The following is a 24237-nucleotide window of genomic DNA, read 5'->3' on the forward strand; positions in this document are numbered from 1 at the left end:
GGTGACGGGGACAGATTTTTTTTCCGCGTGTCATTCTCTAGTAGTAATCACTCTACTGACGGGGTGAGAGAAAATTGCAGTACTCCGCTCAACATAGCATATATATATATATATTGTCACAAACCCGGCACTGAAGTTAGGTTTGTGCCAGGAAAAAGACAAAAACCCCTAAACTTTAGGAGAGCTGATCAATGTGGCAGCCCTTCTAACAGCAGACAGACAGCAAGACTCTAGCCCTTATGAGAGTGCCCAAGAGCAGGAGCCCTGGGGGGAGGGGAAGCAGGATGAGGTTAGTAACTTCTCTAAGTCTAAAGCAGCCCCTAGCAAAATGCACCCTAGTAGGCAGGCTCTTAATCAGGCTAGCACTCAGCTGCTGAAGCTAATTGAGCAGCAGCAGAAGGCTCAGCAAAAGCCAGCCCATCCCCCACTCAGGTTAGGGCGTGGCTTTCTCAGGTCTGGTAAAAGCCAGCAGAGCAAGTTTGGAAGAGTCAGTCTGGATCCAGCAGCGGAAGGAGACTCTTGGCCGACTAATGAGATTGAGATGGAAGACTTGGAAGCTGTTCCCTTGGTGAACCAGCCGGTCTGCTCTCAGTCTGAGGAAGAGATGGACACTTACCTGGAACCTGAGGAAGCGCCCATGGAACTGAGCTAAGTTTGATTTTGGCTTTTTGGATTGCTGATTGTGTTTTGTTTTTGAATGCTGAGACTTGTGCTGGGAGAGTGAGCATTACCAAGCTCACTACTGAGGGACTGTGCAATATTTCAGAGGGAAGTATGTTTTGTTTTTCTTTCCTCTGTTTGGAGAACTGTACCACTGAATGTTAGTGGGAATTGAGGGGAGAATCCACAGAAGATCCTTGGGTTGGGATTGTGGGGCCAGTATTGGCAGCTTTAATTGTGGATTCAGCAATTCCCCATCTCCACCAGTTAATTGAAGCTGGTTGGAGAGACGCCTGATTGAAGCCAGGCAATGTGCTTTATTAGGAGCAATGAACTTTCATGAAGGACTGCTACAAAGACTGTGCAAGTTTATCAGCTCCTGTTTTTGCAGTTGTTCTTTTCTTTTGTGAACAAGCTGATTAAGGACTGTAATACTTACCTGAGGAAAGGCTGAGTGCAGTCTCATGTAGGACTAAGTCCTGTTTGCATTTGTTTCTTTTGTTTTTGCCTTAAACTTTTGAGTGTTAAGCACACGGCTGAATGAAGCTAGGTTGTGCATTAAAGACTTATTATTTTGAGGAGAATCAAGCTGTCCTGAACTTTATTTTTGCTCTTCATAGTAACAACAGCAGGGCCTTCAACCCGTGAAGGCACGCCAGGGACTGTGTTTTGCACACCTCCCGGTAGCCATTCTGACTACTTGGTACCGGGGGTGTGACAATATATATATATATGTGTGGAGAAAAAAGCCTTAGTTAATGCTTCATGGGCTCAAAAAAATTCCACAGCACTGTATTCTGCAACTTTATCACATTGTCCACATATTGTTTCATCCACAGGATCAGTTAGCATCACTTTCAAAAGATAAACTCTGTAGTGTAATAACACCAAGCACTGTCAAAACTAAGCAGAAAAACCTATCTGTGTTCTAATCCAGCCACACCGCTGCTGCTTGTTTCACACACACCAGTACTGATTTCAATTACCTCAACATTGGGGAGTGCTAGGGAGTTAAAATTCCTAGATGTCATAAATGACTGCTTTTTGGAGCAACTGGTCTGGGAACCGACAAGAGGGGGTGCTATTTTAGATTTGGTCCTTAGTGGAATGCAAGACATAGTACAGGAGTTAACTGTGTTGGGTCCGCTGGGAAACAGTGATCATAACGTGATCAAATTTGAGCTGATACCTGGAGTAACGTCGCAAAAGAAATCTACTGTACAGGCATTTAATTTTTGAAAGGGCGACTATGATAATATAAAGAAAATGGTTAAAAAGAAGTTAAAAGGATCAGTTGCAAAGATTAGGACTGTAAACCAGACGTGGATGTTATTTAAAAATACCATCGTGGAAGCCCAGACCAGATGTTTTCTTCTTATCAGCAAAGGTGGAAAAAAGAGGAAATGAGAGCCGGCGTGGTTAAAAGGTGAAGTGAAAGAGGCTATTAGAGCCAAAAAGAAATCCTTTAAATAATGGAAAAAAGATCCGAATGAAGAAAATAAGAAGAAACACAAGCATTGGCAAGTTAGATACAAAGCATTGATAAAGACAGCTAAGAAAGAATATGAAGAGAAACTTGCAAATGAGGCAAAAATATCTTAGCAATTTTTTTAGGTACATCTGAAGCAGAAAACCTGTGAGGGAATCCGTGGGACTATTGGATGATCAAGGAGCGAAAGGGGCGCTCAGGGAGGATAAGACCATAGCGGAAAGACTGAATTCTTTGCTTTGGTCTTTATGGAAGAAGAAAGAACGTCTTTGGACACCGTCTAGCCCACCTACTTCGTAGGGCTTTAAACTAGGTAAGTTTGGAGAGGGTACCCTCTCATGTGATGGCGCAAGTAACCAACTTGGCGAGGTAAGTTGTCAATCCATTTCTGAGTCCGAGGTAGGTACACACTGCATTTCCGAGTCAGAGGTAAGTGCACACATTGCAGACAGTATTATAGGAGTCCAACTAGCTCAAGCAGGAATATCTACACAGACATATAGCAAACATAAGGTATGGAGGGCTATGTATGTTAATGCCCACAGTTTGGGCAATAAGATTCTGGAATTACAGACGGAAATGAGGAACGCCGTCCTAGATGTGGTAGCAATATCCGAGACTTGGTTCACGGACTCCCATGGGTGGGATATGGCTATTCCGGGATACAACTTACTTCGGCGGGACAGAGAGGGCAAATTGGGAGGAGTGGTTGCACTATACACTAAAGAGGACATCAAAGTTACCAAGATCGCAGATGTCAAGTACACCGGGGAATCCCTCTGGGTGAATTTGGCTAGAGGGAAAGACAAATGCCTGTTTCTTGGCTTAGTATACAGACCTCCAAGACAACAGGAGGACATGGATATAGAATTAGTCGAGGACATGGATATAGAATTAGTCGAGGACATTGAGAATATCACTTTGCGTGGAGACACAGTATTGTTAGGAGACTTCAATATGCCTGATGTGGATTGGAACAAACTTTCCGCTACGACCAGCGGCAGCAGGAAGCTATTGACCTCTATAAAGGGAGCTAGACTCAGACAATTGGTATTGGAGCCCACTAGGGATCGGGTGATACTAGACCTAATACTCACCAATGGAGAAAGTGTCACCGAGGTCTCGGTAGGCGATACGCTAGCCTCCAGTGACCACAACATGATACGGTTCAACCTCAGGAAAGGTTTCACAAAGTCAAGCACATCAACCAAGGTCCTCAACTTTAAGGGCACAAACTTCAAAAGCATGGGAGATTTCGTCCAGAGGGCGCTGCAAAACCAAGCTGAAACAGATAATGTAGAGGTGATGTGGTCAACTCTCAAATCAACCATACGAGAAGCAACCAATCACTACGTCAAATCAGTAAGTAAACGGCGAAGAAACAATAGACCACAGTGGTTCTCTACGGAGATCTCAGACCTCATAAAAAAGAAGAAAAGGGCGTTCATCTTCCACAAACAATCAGGGAAGCAAGAATCCAAGGAAGACTATCTGGTCAAGTCTAAAGTGGTCAAAATGGCAGTCAGGGAGGCCAAACTCCGAATGGAGGAAGACCTTGCGAAAAACATCAAGAAGGGCGATAAATCCTTCTTCAGGTACATTAGTGACAGAAAAAGAAACACGGATGGGATAGTACGCCTTAGGAAACCCGACGGGAACTTTGTAGAATCGGATTCCGAAAAGGTCAAACAGTTAAATGAATACTTCTGCTCGGTCTTCACTTGCGAGGCACTGGGATCCGGCCCTCAGCTGCCGACAAGGGAAAGCTCAGAAGACCCATTTCGAAATTTTGAGTTTACGCCCAGTAGTGTCTATGATGAGCTATCTAGACTCAAGGTGAACAAAGCCATGGGACTGGACAAACTGCACCCCAGGGATCAGGGAACTGAGTGACGTCCTGGCAGAACCGTTATCCGCGCTCTTCAATCTTTTCCTAAGTTCAGGAAGAGTTCTGTTGGATTGGAAGACGGCTAACGTCATTCCACTCCACAAAAAGGGAAGCAGGATAGAGGCTGAGAATTACAGACCGGTGAGTCTCACATCGATAGTAAGTAAACTTATGGAAATGCTAATCAAACGCCAATTGGATACAATCCTGAACGAGGAGAAACTACGGGATCCCCATCAACATGGTTTTACGAAGGGAAGGTCCTGCCAATCAAATCTGATCAGCTTCTTTGACTGGGTAACAAGGAAGTTGGATACAGGGGAATCCCTGGACGTCGTGTACTTGGACTTCAGCAAAGTGTTTGATAGCGTCCCAAGATGGGTTCGATGGGACTGGGGGGTAACATTAATCGCATGGGTTAGGGACTGGCTTAGGGGTAGACGTCGGAGGGTAGTGGTTAACGGTACCCTCTCCGATACGACGGAGGTGATCAGCGGAGTGCTGCAGGGCTCGGTCTTGGGCCTGATCCTATTTAGCATCTTCGTAAGTGACTTGACTGAGGGGCTCCGAGGTAAAATTACATTATTCGCCGATGACGCCAAACTATGCAACATAGTAGGCAAAAGCTCAACAGACGAAAGCACAGTGCCCGACAAAAGCTCAATGCCTGGCAGTATGACGCAGGACCTACTCCTGCTGGAGCATTGGTCAAAGACTTGGCAACTAAGTTTCAATGCCAAAAAATGCAAGGTCATGCACCTTGGTGGCAAAAATCTATGCAGGACTTACACCCTAAATGGCGAGATCCTAGCAAGGACTGTAGCAGAACGCGACTTGGGCTTGATCATTAGCGAAGACATGAAGACTGCCAATCAGGTGGAGAAAGCTTCCTCCAGGGCTAGGCAAATCATGGGTTGTATCCATAGAAGTTTCGTCAGCCGAAAGCCCCAGGTTATTATGCCATTGTACAGATCCATGGTGAGACCCCATCTGGAATACTGTGTGCAATTCTGGAGGCCGCATTATCAAAAGGATGTGCGGAGAGTTGAGTCGGTTCAGCGAATGGCCACCAGAATGGTTTCAGAACTCAAGGATCTCCTGTATGAGGAACGGCAGGATAAGTTGCAGCTATACTCACTCGAAGAACACAGAGAGAGGGGAGACATGATCGAGACGTTCAAATATGTCAAGGGCCGTATCGAGGTGGAAGAAGATCTCTTTTTTCTTAAAGGACCCACGGCGACAAGAGGGCATCCGTGGCGATACCAGAAAATATTTCTTCACCGAAAGGGTGGTTGATCGCTGGAATAATCTTCCACAACAGGTCATTGAGGCCAGCAGCGTGCCAGATTTTAAGAAAAGATGGGATTGGCATGTCGGATCTCTTCATGGAGGTAGATAGGGGGTGAGTCTTTGGTGTGGGCAGACTGGATGGGCCGTGGCCATTTTCTGCCGTCATTTTCTATGTTTCTACATGTACCGGAAATGGTTTTCAAGGGTGATGATGCGGAGGAACTGAAAGAAATCTCAGTGAATCTGGAAGATGTACTGAGCCAAATCGACAAATTAAAAAGTGATAAATCACCAGAACCAGATGGTATACATCCCAGGGTATTAAACGAACTCAAAAATGAAATTGCTGACTTGCTGTTAGTGATCTATAACCTATCGCTAAAATCATCTGTAGTACCTGAAGATTGGAGGGTGGCCAATGTTACATTGATTTTTAAAAAGGGTTCTAGGGGAGATCCGGGAAATTACAGACCGGTAAGCTTCAATTAGGTGCCGGGCAATTGGTAGAAACGATTATAAAAAATAAAATTGTGGAACATGTAGACAAGCATGATTTAATGAGACGGAGTCAGCATGGCTTCAGCCGAGAGAGATCCTTTCCTCACAGATTTGCTTGACTTCTTTGAAGGTGCGAATAAACATGTGGATAAAGGTGAGCCGGTTGATATAGCGTATCCAGTTTTTCAAAAAAGCTTTTGATAAAGTTCCCCACGAAAGGCTCCTGAGAAAATTAAAATGTCATGGGATAGGTGGCAAAGTTCAGTTATGGATTAGGATTTTGTTATCAGATAGAAAACAGGATAGGGATAAATGGTCATTTTTCTCAATGGAGGAGAGTAAACAGTGGAGTGCCGCAGTGGGCTGTACTGGGAACGGTGCTATTTAACTTATTTATAAATGATCTGGAAATTGGAACGACGAGTGGGGTGATTAAATTTGCACACGACACTAAACTGTTCAAAGTTGTTAAAACGCATGCGGATTGTGAAAAATTGCAGGCAGATCTTAGGAAATTGGAAGACTGGGTGTCCAAATGGTAGATGAAATTTAATGTGGACAAATGTAAAATGATGCACATTGAGAAGAATAACTTGAATCACAGTTACCGGATGCTAAGGTCCATCTTGGGGATTAGGGCCCAAGAAAAGGATCTGGGTATCATCGTAGACAATATGATGAAATCTTCCGTCCAATGTGTGGTGGTGGCCAAAAAAGCAAATAGGATGCTAGGAATTATTAAAAAAGGGAAGATTTAACAAGACTAAGAAAGTTATAATGCCCCTGTATCACTCCATGGTGCGACCTCATCTGGAGTATTGCGTTCAATTCTGGACTGTCGCGTTGAAGAAGCTAGAGGATATCTATAACATCTCCTACACTGTTTGTGCAGGTTGCAATCAAATTGGTGGCTTTTTGTTTTTTCACCTTGTTATGTATTGCAAATGGCTAAGTTTGTTTATCTGTTGTATGTTTTAATGATATGAGCAGAACAGACATGTTTCTAGGGGAGTGTTCCAATACCCCTCCCTATTCTATTTCCTCTCCAGGGCTGACCATCTGCTTTGGTACGAACTGAAGAATTGAAAGACAGCCTAGAAGGATGGGAGGTGGAGCAAAAGAATGCTAATGAAGCTCCCTACAAGAATTCTTGCAAGAAGGGATTGACTACCCACACGTTCAGGAATAGAGTGTCTACTAGAAAGAAAATTACCAAGGCAAGAACCTAATCTTTCCATCTTGCATATTAAAAACTAGTTTGGTTCAATGTACCTTAAAGACCAAGGACTAGATTCTCAAAAATTTGCATTAAAAACTGAGAGGCTGCTGTCGCAACTGTTATAGTAGTGATTTTAAAAAAGCAAGTCATTCTCCCAAAAATGTACATGCAAATGAGGTTGGAGAGAGTAGCGATTCACTAAATTTGCATGTGCCTATCTCTGGTGATAGCGTAAAATAAACGCTTTCACCCAACAGCTGAAGAGATGACCACTCTTTTCCCCCGCCAAACAACTCCCGTTGGCAGTGGGAGAGATGCTCACTCTCTCCCACTGCCAAGCAATACCCCTCTAAGTCAAAAAGATTTGGGGTAAAGGTATAAAAATACCTCAAAAGGAAAATAGACAATACTCCTTGGCAGTGGGAGAAATACTCATTCTTCCATCACCAAGCAACATCCCCTCCCCCGGCAGCGGGAGATATGCCCACTCTCTCCCACCGCCAAGCAACATACCCCCAACACCCCTTCGGCAGTGGAAGAGATGCTCACTCTCTCTCGCTGCCAAGCAACACCCCCCCCCAACACCCTGTCAGCCACGGGAGAGATGCCCTCTCGCTTGCTGCCGTGCAAATACCCCCGCCATATCTCCGAAGACCCCCGCCCTCTCCCCCTTACCTTACTTAGATGGCTGGACGGAGTGATGCCTATTCCCTCTGGCCAGCAGGCCTGCCTCTTCAAAATGGCGGGCCTTCCCTTCCCCAGTGCATCTTGGGATGGATAAGGGAGGGGTCTAAGACTCTGATTGGCTCAGGTTGTTTAAGACCTCTCCTATGGGAGTGATCATTTTAACATTAATCATCTCGTTGTAGTACATTTGCATGGCAGTATCGGAGACTGCTAGAAAACTCGGAAAAGTTCTTGGTAAGCTGTTTTGACAATTTGCCGCTAAAATACTTACAGGCTAAACCGGCTGGAGCCAGTTTTGCAAGCACATTAAAGGTAGATTTTAGTTTTGAGAATCTGCCCCCCAAGTTGGAAAACATTGATTTGCAGTACATCTGTAATATATTTGTATGAAAATGTTATATATAGTACATACTTTACAAAGAAAATTAATTTGGTGTATTTTGAAAAGTTGTCCAAGGTTTTCTCAGTTTGCATAGTTACTTTTCTAATTCCCTTTTGCTGATTCAGCCACTGTTCCATGTGGTTGAATCAACTATTTACTGACAAAGTACTTGTGCTTAACTGTTTAGTCTCTGCAGATTGAGGAGTCAGTTTAGATTTGGCAGATTTGTTCTGGCACACATTTGAACTAGATTTAAATGGATTACTTTGTATTTGCTCAAAGGATGGATTAGATTGTGCTATTAAGGTACTCTTTAAAGTTCATACATCAGAAAATACTTCCAAGTAGAAAAAAAAAGAATTCCTGGCACTTTGCTGCTTGAATATTAATGGAAGTTAACTACTTTTACTACTTGTAAATTGTAAATGCAACAGAAAAATAGATGGGTTTTTCTCTTCACCTTCAACTATAAACAATTTGATTACCTAATTTGATTACTTTTAACTAAGGGCTCCTTTTACAAAGGTGCGCTAGGGCCTTGCGTGCATTAAATTCCCGAGCGCACTAGCCACTACCGCCTCCTTTTTAGGAGGCGGTATAGCGCGCGGAAATTTTGTGTGTGCGCTAAAAACCCTAGTGCACCTTCGTAAAAGGAGCCCTAAATTTGTGCTGCTCATATGGCTGATTTGATTTGATTCTTTTTACTCAGATTTTTTTTTTTTTTTTTTACTATTTCAGAATCTGTTATTGTTTCATTATGTATATTCAAAATTAATAAAAACTATATTTGAAGAAATATTTTCTTGCACTTTGCTGCTTGAATATTAATTGGAAATTAACTTGAAATTAAGCTAGTTAGATTGGTTTCACTTCTCATGCACTGGTGCAAGGTATTTTGGTACTTGAAATAAAAAAAGAAACATTCATATATTTTGTTGTCCATTTTGTAATACAACGGGGTTTTTTTTGTTTGCAGGAGAACGTCCATATCTGTGCAGCATGTGTCCGTATTCAAGTTCACAGAAGACTCATTTAACCAGGCATATGCGCACCCATTCAGGTTGGTAGCAAAACAGCATCCATTTTTAAGAACTATAAAAATTAGTTTTCAGGATGATCTTGCCTTTGAGACCTTTGCTGAATATCATAATCAATAATTGCTTTAGATAAGTTCTGCGCCTTTCTAGATCTCCATTACATCCGCAGTATTTATAATCTGATATTCATATCATTATTTATATTCTGATATTTAGAATCTGCTACTTGATGTTATCCATAACCATAATTGGCATCTGCAATAGCTGGGGCCTGAGTTAAACATTAGTAGAGAAGGATATGGATACAGTAGCAAACATAAAACCATACTCACATTTCAGTGCAGAAATTCAGTGCAGAAAAACATATAGGTCTCCTTTTATCAAGGTGCGCTATGTGGGTTAGCGCGTCAGACATTTCATCACGCGCTAACCCCCGCAGCAAGCCAAAAAACTAACTCCTCATGAATGGAGGCGTTAACGACTAGCACAGCAGGCGGTTGAATGTGCGGTATTCCGCACGTTAACCGCCTACCGCACCTTGATAAAAGGAGCCCATAGTAACACAGATACACTCCCCCGATATTCAAACAGTGACGGTATATGTATATAGTATACATGATTTTATTTTGTTTAGTTTTTGAAATTTATATCTGTTGTCTTTATATTTTGCACTGTTTAGGAAGAAATGTTGTACTGGGTGCAGAGCCTACATCTTACATCTTAGGGTTTTATTTGTGGTCCTGTATTTGAAAAGGGTTTATCTGTCTTCTGCATGTGTGATCGAGGTCAGTTGTAAAGGCTGTAAAGCAGGGGTCTCAAAGTCCCTCCTCGAGGGCCGCAATCCCATCGGGTTTTCAGGATTTCCCCCAATGAATACGCATGAGATCTATATGCATGCATTGCTTTCAATGCATATTCATTGGGGAAGTCCTGAAAACCCGACTGGATTGCGGCCCTCAAGGAGGGACTTTGAGATCCCTGCTGTAAAGCTAGGTCTTTTTAAGACAGGATGCTTGTATTTCAAACAAGTAAACAACAGTCCTGGTTGGGCAACTATATTAGTGGAGCCAAATTGTCTTACGGTGCCTTCCGAAAAGAAATTAAGACAGTATTATTTAATAAATTCATCTCTTAATTCGATGTTTTATTCCCAACATAATAATTTTACTGCATTAACTTAAATTTTTATGCTGTATTCTTACTATTAATATTTTGTATTTCGCTGATTGTCCAGTTTTTCTCTTTTGTGTAAACTGCCTAGAATTCTTTTGATTGAGGCGGTATAGAAAAATAAAGTTATGTTATGTTATGTTGTTCTGGTGGGGCTGGAAGTCAAAAAGCATTGGTTAGTGTCATGACCCCAAATAGGAAGATATATGTCAGCTCTCCTTCAGGCCTTTTGGATCCATAATGGCCCCAGCTTAAAAATTAGTGAAGACCACTGCATTAGGCTAATCCTCTGCTCCTTCTAGAATTAACGAACCTATAAACCAGTGTTTCTCACTTCCTTAAGTCATCGATGGAAAACCTTAGAGGGCTGCAACATTACATAATGTCATAAATAGAAATACACAGAGCTCTATAGAACACCCGAGATAAATAAATAAGTACAAAACTTAACTAAAAATGATAAAACAAACTTCTAGAGTAGCTGTTCTGAAAATATTTGTAAAATACAGTATTTAAAATCATCCAAACTCCAGTTAATGACATTTTTTGTGTATACTTCCCATGGTCTCAGGAGTCACATAAAATTCAATGGCTGGCTGCAGATTGCCCATCCTTGCCCTAAATCAAACACATTTTAACTGAATACCCCCCCTCCGAGTTCTGATCAGCTCTGGCAGATGTACATTCCAAAAATTAACATTTTCTAATCATGAAATAGAAAATAAAATTACTTTTTGTGCCTCTATTGTCTGGTCAGTTTATTTTTCTATTCATAATTCCAGTATCTGGTTTCTGCTTTTCTGTCTTCTCTTAACTGTCTTGCTAGGTCTCCTGTCCAATCCATCAATCTATCGCCCTTTTCTCTTTTCCTATCTTTCTCCATTCTTCGTATATCTGCTCTTTTTGTGTGTGGCTCTCCCCCCAGACAGCATTTCTTGTGTTTGGGGTGTAGGTGTGTTTGGTACATGTGTTCATGTCACTTTTCTTAATTCTATTTCCAGAGCTTCCTTTTCATTCATTATTTCTTTTACTAATTCTTTATTTTCTGTACCACATTCACCTTTGGCACTGAGTTTTCACATTCACTTTCTTCTATTTTAATGCCTGCTTCTCAGATCTATCTAATCTTCCTGTGTACCATCTCCTCTATATCTCTCTCTCTCTCTTTCTCCATATGCACCATCTCATCCATCTCTTCTCTTTGTTTCCCTTCCCTTCATGTGTACATCTCATCCAGGGATCTCAAAGTCCCTCCTTGAGGGCCACAATCCAGCCAGGTTTTCAGGATTTCACCAATGAATATGCATTGAAAGCAGTGCAGACACATAGATCTCATGCATATTATTGGGGAAATCCTGAAAACCCAACAGGATTGCGGACCTCAAGGAGGGACTTAGAGACCCCTGATTTCTCATCCCTCTCTTCCCCTCTCCTCCATCCATTTGCACCAACTCATCCCTGAATCTTCTCTTCCCTTCTTATCCCCTCTATCCATGTGCATATATCATTCCTCTCTCTCTTCTCTTCCTTTCCCTTCATCCATGTGCACTCTCTCATTCTCCTCTCTTCTCTTCCGTTTTCTTCATCCTTGTGCAAGCATCTCTCTGTCTATCCACCTAAGCAAGCATCTCTCTTTCCGCTATCCCCCCGAGCCAGCATCTTACTATTGTGCCTCTTTTCCCTCCCCTCAGTAGTAATTGAAACACCCCTTCCTCTTCTGCATGACTGGCACTTTCTTCTAACTCACTCCTACCTCTTCCACGGAGATTAATGCAGGCTGACAGCAGGCAGTCCTGTTTTCACTAGTCCTTCCTGTGCGGCAACAGGACGCTGCTGTAGGAGAAGGTGAGGGAAGACTGTCAGGCTGTCCAGTGTCAGCCTGTGTTAATCTCCAACAAAGACTTGCATATTTATAGGACCTTGGGGGAGATAGAGGAATCCTCAGACCCCATAGAGTAGGAGGCAGAGAGAAGAGACAATGGGTGCCATTGGCAGGGGAGCAGGCAAGAGTGCTGGTTGTGGGGATAGAGCAAAAGGCGGAGAGACAGCAGAGAAGGTGCAGTGACTAAACATCTCCAGGGGGCCTAATGCCTGAGGTTTGGGTTTTTTAAAAATCCAGTCCCCTCCCCTTCAGCCCAAAGTTAAAGGGGGGAATTGATGGGACTCTCTCCCGATACCTCACCTTAACTAAAAATTTAACGCAGGAGGAAGTGCTACCTTCAACAGCTCAGCAGCAATTGCGATTCAAGACTGCACAGCTCTAGCCTGCGTTCTTTCCACGTACTCCAATGAATACTACATTGTTTAACTTTTTTTTTTTTTTAAACCGGAGGAGTAGAAGAGGTGCCTGATCAGTGGCATCTTCAAACACACAGCAGGGCTTACTAGTAAGTCCTGCTACATGCATGCAGACTCAAAAAATCAAACCCCAGAATGATGTCAGGGACCATCAAAAAAGGTTCCCTCAGATTGCCATTGTCCCGCAGGCCTTGCATTGAAGAACACTAGCCTAATGATTACAGCAGTGGGCTGGAATGCAGAAGAAGCAGGTTCAACTCCCACGGCAGCTTCCTGTGACCTTGGACAAGTTACTTGCCCCAGAGTTCTGGGCTACGGTAGGCCCTCATAGACAGGCCCTTGTGTGCCAGTCATGTGGTGGAGCATGCCAGCAGACTGGCATTATGTGACCTGCGGGAGCCAGCAGCTTATCACAGCTGGCTCTCTCTTTTCCCTTCTGTAGTAGACTGTTTACAATGTTGAAAATGGGGTTGGGGAGTTCCCTTCTACCATCAGAGGCTGACCTTGTCATTGTTTTTGGCAGAAATGGCAGCCATGTTATGTGCTGCTGCAGTTTCTCTGAAGAAAGATTTTTTTTAGCCCCCATCGGGGCTTGGAGGTGGAGTGGGGATTGATCCTTCACCTACCCCAGGCCTGAGCACGAGGGAGAAAAATAGAAGAAAGTGAATGAGAAAACTCAGTGCCAAAGGTGGATGTAGGACAGAAAGCTTTTTTCTGTCGAGCACTTCGCTTTTTCTCTCAGCCATTGAGTTTGATTTGGCTGACATGGTCTTTCCATCCATGTCCCAGGCCATTAACGGGCTTCAAAAAGTGCTGTAGGTGCCAAAGGCCAATTTCTATCACCGACCCACACAGTTAGTGCTTGCATTGCCTTGGGCCTGAACACTGGGTTGAATCCTGTGCTCGGTGTTCTACTTTGTAGAAATGTTCCATCAAAAGCCGGAAACTTCAACAGGAGAAGTTGTTTGGAACAAGCATGAACACCGAGAAGACATCGTAATCTTTGACGTCGAAGACATTGACACCGGCATCAGGAGACCTCGCTCCGTCCAGTAAGCCAGTTAAGAAACCATCAGCTTCCCAACCAGCATCGCAGGTCAATCCTGCATCGAGTCCCTTGATGCTGACCAAGCAGCAACGACCACTTTTACGGCTTACCTCAATATCAAGGTGTGCCTCCTCATCAAGGTCACCCGCTCCGAGGCAAGCCACGGCACCAGAGGTACCGGTGCTTTCCTTTCATGAAAAGCTCAATGCGCTTTTCCAAGTGGAGTTGAGTGATGCATTCAAATTGCTTACACCAGTATCGACTCCCTCAGTACTGTCCCAGCCTCAGCATAACACTCTCAGGTCTAGGGGTAACGCAGCTGCCTCTCCAGAACGGCATCAATGTTCCGCGCCTAGACATTGTTCATCACGTTGGGGTGATAGTGTCCAAAGATCTAAAGGCGAAAAAACAGTGTGACAAGGCACACTGCCAGAAGGATGCTGGGCTGTATAAAGAGAGGCATAGCCAGTAGAAGGAAGAAGGTGTTGATGCCCCTGTTGGTGACCCTGGCAACTTTATATCCCCTTTTAGATCGCAACGATTGGCTATGCTCTCTAGATCTGAAAGAAGCTTATATTCATACCAGTCTTTAAGCCCGTTACATTAACGGGTGCTAGAATAGATGTGTCTGTCTGTCTGTGTTTCTTTATCTCTCTCTCCTTGGCCGCTGTCTGTATCCTTCTGTCTCCCCATTCCCCCCGAGCAAAGCTGTCTGCCCCCAGCACCCACCTCCCCCCCAAATGTCTCTCCATGGCCCTCTTCTGTCTTCCCCCCCCAGAGCAAAGCTGTTTGCCCCAAGCACACCCCAAAGCAGCCCCCTTTCCCTATCTCTCCATGGCCCCTTCTGTCTCCCCCCAGCACACCCCTCCCCCCAAAGCAGCCCCCATCCCTCTCCCTGTCTCTCCATGGCCCCTTCTGTCTTCCCCCCCAGAGCAAAGCTGTTTGCCCCAAGCACACGCCTCCCCCCAAAGCAGCCCCCTTTTCTTCTCCCGCTGACTCTCTCTCTGGCCCCCTTTCTCTGTCTGTCTTTCTGTCCCTCTCCCTGCCCCTGTGTCTTTCTTTCTTTCTGTCTCCCTCCCTCCCGCTGTCTGTCTGTCATTTTTCCCCATTTCCCTGTGCAGCAGCATTTCCATCCCACTTCCCTATGCAGCAGCAACAGCATTTCCCTCCTATTCCCCCCCTTTCCTGTGTAGAAGCAGTAGCAGCATTATCCCAGGACAAGCAGGCAGCATATTCTTGACTGATGGGTGACGGCACCGACGGAGCCCCGGTACGGACAATTTTAGAGTGATTGCACTCTAAGAACTTTTAGAAAGTTCTAGCTCGGCCGCACCGCGCACGCGCGAGTGCCTTCCCGCCCGATAGAGGCGCGCGGTCCCTCAGTTTCTTAGTTTCCGCGGAGCTAAGAAGACGCGTTTTTTTCAACGGCTGTTGAAACTTTTTTTCTATTGCCTTCCCGCTCGCGTAAACTTTTGGCTAATTGCCCTTATTTGGTTTCTTTTTTCTTTTTTGTAAAAAAAAAAAAAAATTTCTTTTCTTTTTCTTAATTTGATTTTCCCCGGCGGGGCCTTCTGCCACCATCGAAGCCTCGGCCTTCGATTTGGCGGAAGCCGTTTTTCCGTTCATGCCCCCTCAACCGGGTTTTAAAAAGTGCCAGCGGTGTGCTAGGCCTATATCTCTCACGGACCCACACAACTGGTGCTTACAGTGTTTGGGTCCTGAGCATCAGGCCTCTACTTGCACCCGCTGTGCTACTCTAAAAAAACGGACATTAAAGAATCGCCAAATACAGCAGCGATTACTGTTCGGTGCCGAGATGTCCGACCCCGTTCCTTCGACTCCGGCTTCGGCACCGATTCAGTCGGCACCCTCGTCTTCGACGCCGCGTGATTCCACACCGGCGTCTCAACAGTCAGGTAAGCCGGCTAAGAAGCCTTCCCCGCTGGAACGTCTTCCGGCCTCGAGTGCAGTGAGTCCAATCCTGCCGCCTGTAAGACGCCAGCGGAAGCGCTCCGCCCCTATAGAGGTGAGTCCCTCGACATCGGGCTCCTCATCTCCGGGGCGTCGAGCGGCACCGCAGGTACCGCAGAAGAAAAAAGCGGTACCGGTGCCATCCCTTGATGACCGCATTACGGCCATCCTTCAGGCGCAGCTTAAGGAGCAATTAGAACGGCTCCTTCCTGCTATCATGACATCGAACCTTCCGGTGCCGGCCCGCACCGAGCTATCGGTACCGGTTGTGGAACAACCTGTATCGATACCGATTGTGGAACCCGTGTTACCTGCTTCCACTGTTTCGGTACCGCATCACCTAACCTCATCGGTATCGATGCCAGTCCTTGCACCGGAGCCGAGAGCTCACCATCAATCGGTACAGACTTCGGCACCGGTGCGACCGATAACATCTCCTGACTCGGTATCGATGAGGTCGGGTAAGTCGGTGCGCAAGACCCGACACTTACAAACGTCGACACCTGAGTCTCGGGACCATTCTTCCCATGTCAGAGACCCTGATCTGTGGGGAGACTCAGAGGAACCCTTTCTTTCTGAAGGCGAATGTTCCTCAGAGGAGGAGGATTCGGCTGTCCCTGACCCATCCTCCAAACAGGTCACTTCCTCTTTCTCCTGTTTTTTGAAAGAGATGTGTGAATCCTTGTCCATTCCTTTGGAGGCTGAATCCAAAAAGTCTAAAGCTTTTTTGGATGCCCTTGATTTTGACCAGCCTCCAAAGGAATTTTTGAAACTTCCCCTTCATGACATCTTGAGGGAAACTTTCTATAAGAATTTAGAGACTCCTTTAACTGTCCCAGGGGCCCCACGTAAACTGGATTCTCTATATAAAGTAATTCCCATTCCTGGATTCGACAAACCTCAACTTCCACACGAATCCTTATTTGTCGAATCCACCCTTAAAAAGACTTCAGGAGCCAGTGTATATGCATCTGTCCCTCCTGGCAGAGAAGGAAGGGCCATGGATAAATTTGGTAAGAGGCTCTACCAAAATGCTATGTTAGCAAATAGGGCTAGTAATTATGCTTTTCATTTCTCTTTTTATTTAAAGCATCTCCTTACCACCATGGCTTCTTTCGAAAAGTATCTTCCTTCACGAAAGCATCAACCTTTTCATACCTGCTTGTCGTCTCTTTTCCAACTACGTAAGTTTATGGTTAGATCCATATATGACACCTTTGAACTTACATCCAGAGCGACAGCAATGTCGGTGGCTATGCGCCGTTTGGCCTGGCTTCGGGTATCCGGTGCCTAGGGGATGAGCTCTTTGGGGATTCCATGGACTCAACCACACAAAAGCTCTCTGCTCATGAGACGCGCTGGGATACCCTGCTTAAAAATAAAAAGAAGCCTCCTCCGCCAAAACCATATAGACAGCAGTCGGCCTATCAACGCCGCTTCACAGCTCGTCCATTACCTGCCACTGCTCAGCAACCCAGGCGTCAGAGGCAACAACAACGTCAGCCTCCCAGACAGCAGCAGCAGCAACAATCTGTGAAACAACCTCCTCAGCAGAAGTCACAGCCCTTTTGACTTCATTCTCCACAGTATAGCCAGTATCCCTATTCCTGCTCTCCTGCCTCAGCCTATAGGAGGTCGACTTTCTCTGTTCCTCAGCCGGTGGGAAGTAATCACTTCGGACCAATGGGTCCTCAACATCATCCGCCACGGCTACTCTCTCAACTTTCAGACTCTTCCACCTCAAAGCCTGCCAAAAGAGTCTGCTTTACACAGTACTCAATCTGCCCTCCTTATTCAGGAAGTCCAATCCCTACTCCTTCTGAACGCTATAGAGGAAGTTCCTCTAGATCAAAGAGGGCAGGGATTCTACTCCCGTTATTTTCTAGTCCCCAAAAAAACAGGAGATCTCAGACCAATTTTAGATCTTCGCGATCTCAACAAACATCTGGTAAAAGAAAAATTCAAAATGCTTTCTTTAGCCATCCTTTATCCTCTTCTAAATCAAAACGACTGGCTATGCTCCCTCGATCTCAAAGAGGCTTACACTCACATACCGATCAATGTAACCTCAAGACCATATCTCCGATTCATGATCAATCATTGTCATTACCAATACAAGGTGCTGCCCTTCGGTCTAGCCTCATCTCCAAGGGTATTCACCAAGTGTCTCATTGTGGTAGCGGCATTTTTACGCTCTCACCACCTTCATGTATTTCCTTACCTGGACGACTGGTTGATCAAAGCCACATCCGCTCAAGCAGTTCTCCTGGCCACCAACCAAACCATCCAGTTTCTACGAATTCTGGGGTTCGAGATCAATCTACCCAAATCTCATCTCATCCCTACTCAAAGACTTCAATTCATTGGAGCGATCCTGGATACACTCCTCATGAGAGCTTTCCTACCATCCAATCGTCTTCAGACCCTTCAGTCTCTATGTCAGCAGGTACTTTCACTGCCTTCCATCTCAGCCAGGCAAATGATGGTACTCTTGGGGCACATGGCATCTACAGTTCATGTCACGCCCCTCGCACGTCTTCACCTGCGCACTCCTCAATGGACCCTTGCTGCTCAGTGGTCCCAAGCGACGGATCCTTGCTCACGACACATATCTGTGACATCATCTCTTCGGCAGTCTCTTCAATGGTGGTTGGTATCCTCAAATCTATCCAGAGGTCTTCTGTTCCATCAGCCTCCTCACCAACTAGTCATCACCACCGACGCCTCTCTGTATGCATGGGGAGCGCACTTGAACGAGTTCCAGACTCAAGGTCTTTGGACAGCCCAGGAAAAGAAACATCAAATCAATTTCCTGGAACTCAGAGCGATGTTTTATGCCCTCAAGGCCTTCCAACATCTTCTCTTTCCTCAGGTCCTTCTGTTGTGCACAGACAATCAGGTTGCGATGTACTACATCAACAAACAGGGTGGGACAGGCTCTCGCCTTTTATGCCAAGAAGCCCAAAAGATCTGGAATTGGGCCATAGATCACCATCTCTTCCTGAAAGCTATCTACATTCAAGGAGCACAGAATTCTTTAGCGGACAAACTCAGCAGAATTCTCCAACCTCACGAGTGGACACTCGATCCTGTAACTCTGCAGTCTATCTTCACTCAATGGGGCACTCCTCAGATAGACCTCTTTGCAGCTCCTCACAATCACCAGCTGCCCCTCTTCTGCTCCAGACTTTACTCTCCTCACCGTCTGGCAGCAGATGCTTTTCTCCTAGACTGGTCGAATCTGTTCCTGTACGCCTTCCCTCCGCTGCCTCTAATGTTGAGAACCTTATTCAAGCTCAAGAGGGAACGAGCCACCATGATTCTGATTGCTCCGAGGTGGCCCAGGCAACATTGGTTCTCCCTTCTACTTCAACTCAGTTCCAGGGAACCTTTTCTTCTTCCTCTGTTTCCTTCTCTGCTTACGCAACAGCAGGAAACCCTTCTTCATCCCAACCTCCAGTCTCTGCACCTGACAGCTTGGTATCTCTCGGGCTGACATCTCATGATACTCTTTTATCTCAGCCAGTTCGTTCCATTCTGAATGCCTCCAGGAAACCAACCACTCTGCAATGTTACCATCAGAAGTGGACGAGATTTTCCTCCTGGTGTCTTCTTCATCATCTTGATCCAACTTCTCTGGCAGTGGAGACATTGTTGGATTATTTGCTTTCTTTGTCTGACTCTGGCCTTAAGTCCTCTTCCATCAGAGTCCACCTCAGTGCCATTGCAGCTTTTCATGAGCCAGTCCATGGAAAACTTCTCTCAGCTCAGCTTTTTCCCCCACTCTCCCTTTCCCTTCTCTTACCTTCTCTTCCCTGCTCCGTTCGGCCCCTCCCCTTCTTTTACTGCCGTTGTCGATCCGGCCTGCTCCTGACCCTCCCACCGCCGACAAACCTCGGGTGTCCAGCCGCGTAGGCAGCACTTTAAACACGCTGCTTCGCGGCCTTCTACTGGCGATTTCCTCTGCCGCGTCTCTGATGACATCATCGGAGACAGACGCGGCAGAGGAAATTGGCAGAGAAGGGCGCGAAGCAGCGTGTTTAAAGTGCTGCCTACGCTGCTGGAGCCGGGAGGCAACGGAGAGGGCAGGGGGTGCTAGGGGCCGGCAGCCGCCGCTGCGCAGGTGGAGAGCAGGGAAGGGCGCGCATGTGAACTTGTCTTGCCTTGTGAGGCCAGACCGTAAGCCGCGCATGCGCACTTCCTATGGGTGCTACAGCTCACGGAAAACGGACGCACGCATAGGAAGTGCGCATGCTCGGCTTACCGTTTTATTATATTAGATTCCAGTACATCCAACCTCCAGAAAATTTCTCAGATTTCAGGTAGCACAGCACCATTATCAATACAGAGTCCTACCCTTTGGCCTTGCATCCTTTCCCAGAGTATTCACCAAGTGCCTGGTTGTAGTGCCAGCAGCATTTCGGGCTCAGGGTCTCCAGGTGTTTCCCTTTCTGGATGATTGGCTAATCAAAGATCCAACCTCGCAAGTGGTGATATCAGCAACTCAGTTGACAATTCTCTTCCTTCTGTGGTTGGGGTTCAAAATCAATTTTACCAAATCCCAACTTCAACCTTCTCAGAATCTGCAATTTATTGGAGCTCTGCTAGACACCAGTCATCTCAGAGTGTTTCTCCCCTCAGCAAAGACAAGAGAATTTGATTCAGCTTTGCAATCAGACTTATCTTCCATCAATCTCAGCCAGACAAATGATGGTACTCCTGGGTCATGTGGCTTCCACGGTGCATGTTACTCCATTTGCAAGACTTCAATTTCAGGACAACTTGATGAACTCTTGCATCACAGTGGTCTCAAGCTCTCAACCCACTGTCTCAACACATTAGTCACATCTTCACTTCGACAATCTCTGCAGTGGTGGATGAACTCTTCTAAACTTTCCAGAGGGTTTTTATTCCAAACAGCTCCACATCAGAAGGTTCTAACCACGGACTCATCTACCTACACTCGGGTAGCTCATCTGTACAGTCTTTGCACTCAAGGTCACTGGTCTGCCATATCAATCTCTTAGAACTCAGAGAGATTTATAATGCCCTCAGAGCATTTCAGCACATTGTGCCCAACCATGTCCTTCTAATCTGTACAGACAATCAGGTGGCAATGTATTACATAAACAAGCAAGGAGGCATGGGCTCTCTCCTTTGTCAAGAGGCCCAGAAGATTTGGAACTGAGCAATTCCTTGCAACGTATTTTTGAAAGCAGTATACAGTCAAGGGAAACAAAATTCTCTTGCAGACAGGCTCAGCAGGTTTCTTCAGTCACACGAGTGGATGCTCAACTCTGCATTTCTGCATCACATATTCTCTCTATGGGTGGATTCCTCGGATAGACCTGCTGCCCCAATTTTGCTCCAGGCAGTACTCTCACCAACGACTGGAAGCTGATGCTTTTCTTCTGGATTGGACACAAAACTTTCTCTATGCTTTTCCTCCAATCCCTCTCATCCTCAAGACACTGGTCAAGTTAAAACAGAAATCAGCCACAATGATTCTGATAGCTCCTCGGTGGCACAGACAACCCTGGTTCTCCCTTCTACTTCAACTCAGTATCAGGGAATCAATGCTTCAGATTGTTCCATCTCTTCTCATGCAGAGTCATGAATCTCTTCTACATCCCAGTCTTCAGTCTTTACACCTGACAGCTTGGTACCTCTCGGGCTGATGTTGCCCGAGGTTCATCTTTCTCATCCTGTCAGACTAATCGTAGAAGCCTCAAGAAAACCATCTATGCAGCAGTTACCATCAGAAATGGACACGGTTTTCCACTTGGTATACTCTTCATCACCATGATGCTAAATCCACCTCTATATCTTCAGTATTGGATTATCTTCTACATCTGTCCAACTCGGGTCTTAAGACTACTTCAATTAAAGTTCACTCAGTGCTATCAAAGCTTTTCACAGCCCGGTTGATGGTAAACCTCTAACTGCTCATCCTCTTGTGTCCAGATTCATGAAAGGACTTTTCAATGTCAAACCACCTCCATTAGTTTGGGATCTCAATGTTGTTCTCTCTAGACTTATGAAGCCTCTTTTTGAACCAATGTCTTTAGCTCATCTTAAATACCTTACTTGAAAAGTGGTTTTTCTCATCTCCCTTACATCTGGTCGAAGAGTAAGTGAACTCAAGTACTGGTGGCAGATCCACCGTTCACAGTGTTTCATCATGAAAAAGCTGTGCTGTGCACTCATCCAAAGTTCCTTCCAAAAGTAGTCGCTGAATTCCATCTCAATCAATCTATTGTGTTTCCTGTGTTCTTTCCTAAGCCTCATCCTCATCCTGGAGAAACGGCTCTTGTAAACAAGCTCTGGTTTATTACTTAGAGAGAACTCAGCCACATAAAACATCTCAACTTTTCGTCTCCTTTGATCCTAATAAGTTGGGATGTCCTGTATCCATGATAACTTTTTCTACATGGTTAGCAGCTTGTATTGCCTTCTGTTATGCTCAGGCTGGGGCTGCAACTGGGGAGTTACATCACAGTCCAGAAAGTCCGAGCTATGGCAGCTTCAGTTGCTTTCTTACATACCACTCCTGTTGATGAAATCTGTAAAGCTGCTACTTGGACCTCAGTTCATATAGTCACACCTCACTACTGTTTGGAATCTTTTTCCAGATGGAAAGGTCACTTCAACCAAGCAGTATTGCAAAATTTATTTTCTTAATGGCCAACACTCTCTCTATCCCATTCTAGTAAGCTAGGGTGTCCCACATGAGAATATGCTGCCTGCTTGTCCTGGGATAAAGCACAGTTACTTACCATAATAGGTGTTATCCAGGGACAGCAGGCAGATATTCTCACAACCCTCCCACCTCCCCTGATTGTTTTTTTAGCTTGCTTATGGAACTGAGATACCGCAAGCCTATGTCGGGCAGGAAGGCACTCGCACATGTGTGGTGCAGGCAGTTCACAAATTTTCTCAAGTTCTTAAAGTGGCGATGCACTTTAAAAACTCCATGTTGGGGCTCCATAGATGACGTCACCCCACATGTGAGAATACTGTATATCAGTCTGCTGTCCCTGGATAACACCTTTTACGGTCAGTAACTGCTTTCTCACGGATGTATCTCTCATTCTCAAGGATGCTTCTCAGTCTTACCACCTACTCTCTCAGTTCCTTTACTTGCTCCATGAGGTATTCAAGCTGAAGACAGCTTACACATGGAACCATTCCCTCTGCCTGGGTAATATTTTCTGTCTGCAGAGAGACAGAAGCCGTAACCTGAGCAGCAGCTTTGGTGACACAATGTTTCCCAGCTTACTGTAGTTGCAGAAGTACTTACACCTGGAAGAAAAAAGAAAGAGCAGAAAAATCCTACCAAACCAATGCCCTGTTCCTGGTTGGCTGAAGAGCCCAAAAAAGCTCCACTTTGGAGTGGGCCGGATGGAATTAATCTGTTGAGTCTGATCTCTAAGAAAGTCCTCAGAGTTCATGCCGAGTGAGACTTTGATGTGAAGAGATGAGTCTGAGGCGCAGGGGGACTGTGCAGAAGCATGGTTCTAATGAAAAGCTTTCCCCCAAATTTGAGAAAGTCAGAGAAGGCATCCTGACTATGGAGCGCTGAGTCACTCTGTGATGACTCTACATTGTGTTTCTTGGGCTGCGGGACATCCGAGTACTTACGCGTGGAACGCAAATAGAGATGGCCTCCTCAAAGGGCTAGCTGTCCTTTTTGTCACCTTAGTATGCAGAACAGAGGGTAAGCTAGCCGCTGCTGCATCTCCAGTCTACACCACATGGCATGTAGCGCAAGAACGCTCCTGAAGCACACATTTTGCACAATCCTGGCATGAATTTGGGGTAGAAGAGCCCAAGGACTTCATCCCAACCAGTTCTGAGGCAAAAATTGAAGTTTTGGAACTGCAGGGAACTTTTGAAAAAAGATTGCTAAAAATCCAATATGACCACCGTCAAGATTTTTGCTCCAAAATATCTTTAAAAACCCAAACTTCACAAACACAAAAAGTGGTGAATTTAGGATTTTTAAGCTGAGGAACACAGGGAAACAAACCTTCAAAACCCTGTTTTTCAGAGACCCTCCCTATTCACTTCATAGGCTGTAAAAGCCTTACTCACTGTGATCTGTGTTGGCAATGTGGTGCAGTCTGCCTCAGCTCTCTTACAGTAGCTGGAAATCAGAAGAATCACTGCCTCAAGCAGGAACATCCCTTCAATGCTAATCTTCAGGCACGGTATCTGACTGTTCCTCCACCCCCGCAGACTCGCTACCAAAAGTGTAGGCTTTAAAAAATGCAGCCAGCACCCTGTTAGACTCCGCTGAGCCTCCTACGGATGCCAAACAGCCTGCGCTCAAACCCCTGCTAAGCAGTAGGTAAGGATGAAAAGCTGGGACAACCCCCGAGCTCCAAAAATATATGTGCAGGCTGGCTAACAGTTACCACCAGGGATCAGCCTGTCAGCTGCAGACCAGAGTCTGCTTCTTCTTCATGCAGGCAGAGTTGAATTCAAGGTGAAAGCTCTGAGAACTGAAAACACAGAATAAAGTCGAAAACACCAAATTAAATAAGAAAAAGTGTGAGCAGAACAGAAACACATCCTTCTGGCTTGCATGCATAAGA

The 24237-nt window shown here is 45.4% G+C and overlaps 1 protein-coding gene across 1 annotated transcript in view; it reads left to right on the plus strand.

The window, feature by feature from the left end:
• Window positions 1–24237, plus strand: part of REST (RE1 silencing transcription factor) — a 51386-nt gene that overhangs the window by 18902 nt on the left and 8247 nt on the right. Inside the window, exon 3 of the mRNA XM_033915188.1 lies at window positions 9093–9176. Within this exon, the coding sequence (XP_033771079.1) occupies window positions 9093–9176 (84 nt within the window). The remainder of the gene's footprint in view (window positions 1–9092; window positions 9177–24237) is intronic.

Source organism: Geotrypetes seraphini, chromosome 1 (genome assembly GCF_902459505.1).
Source record: "Geotrypetes seraphini chromosome 1, aGeoSer1.1, whole genome shotgun sequence".
Lineage (NCBI taxonomy): Eukaryota > Metazoa > Chordata > Amphibia > Gymnophiona > Dermophiidae > Geotrypetes > Geotrypetes seraphini.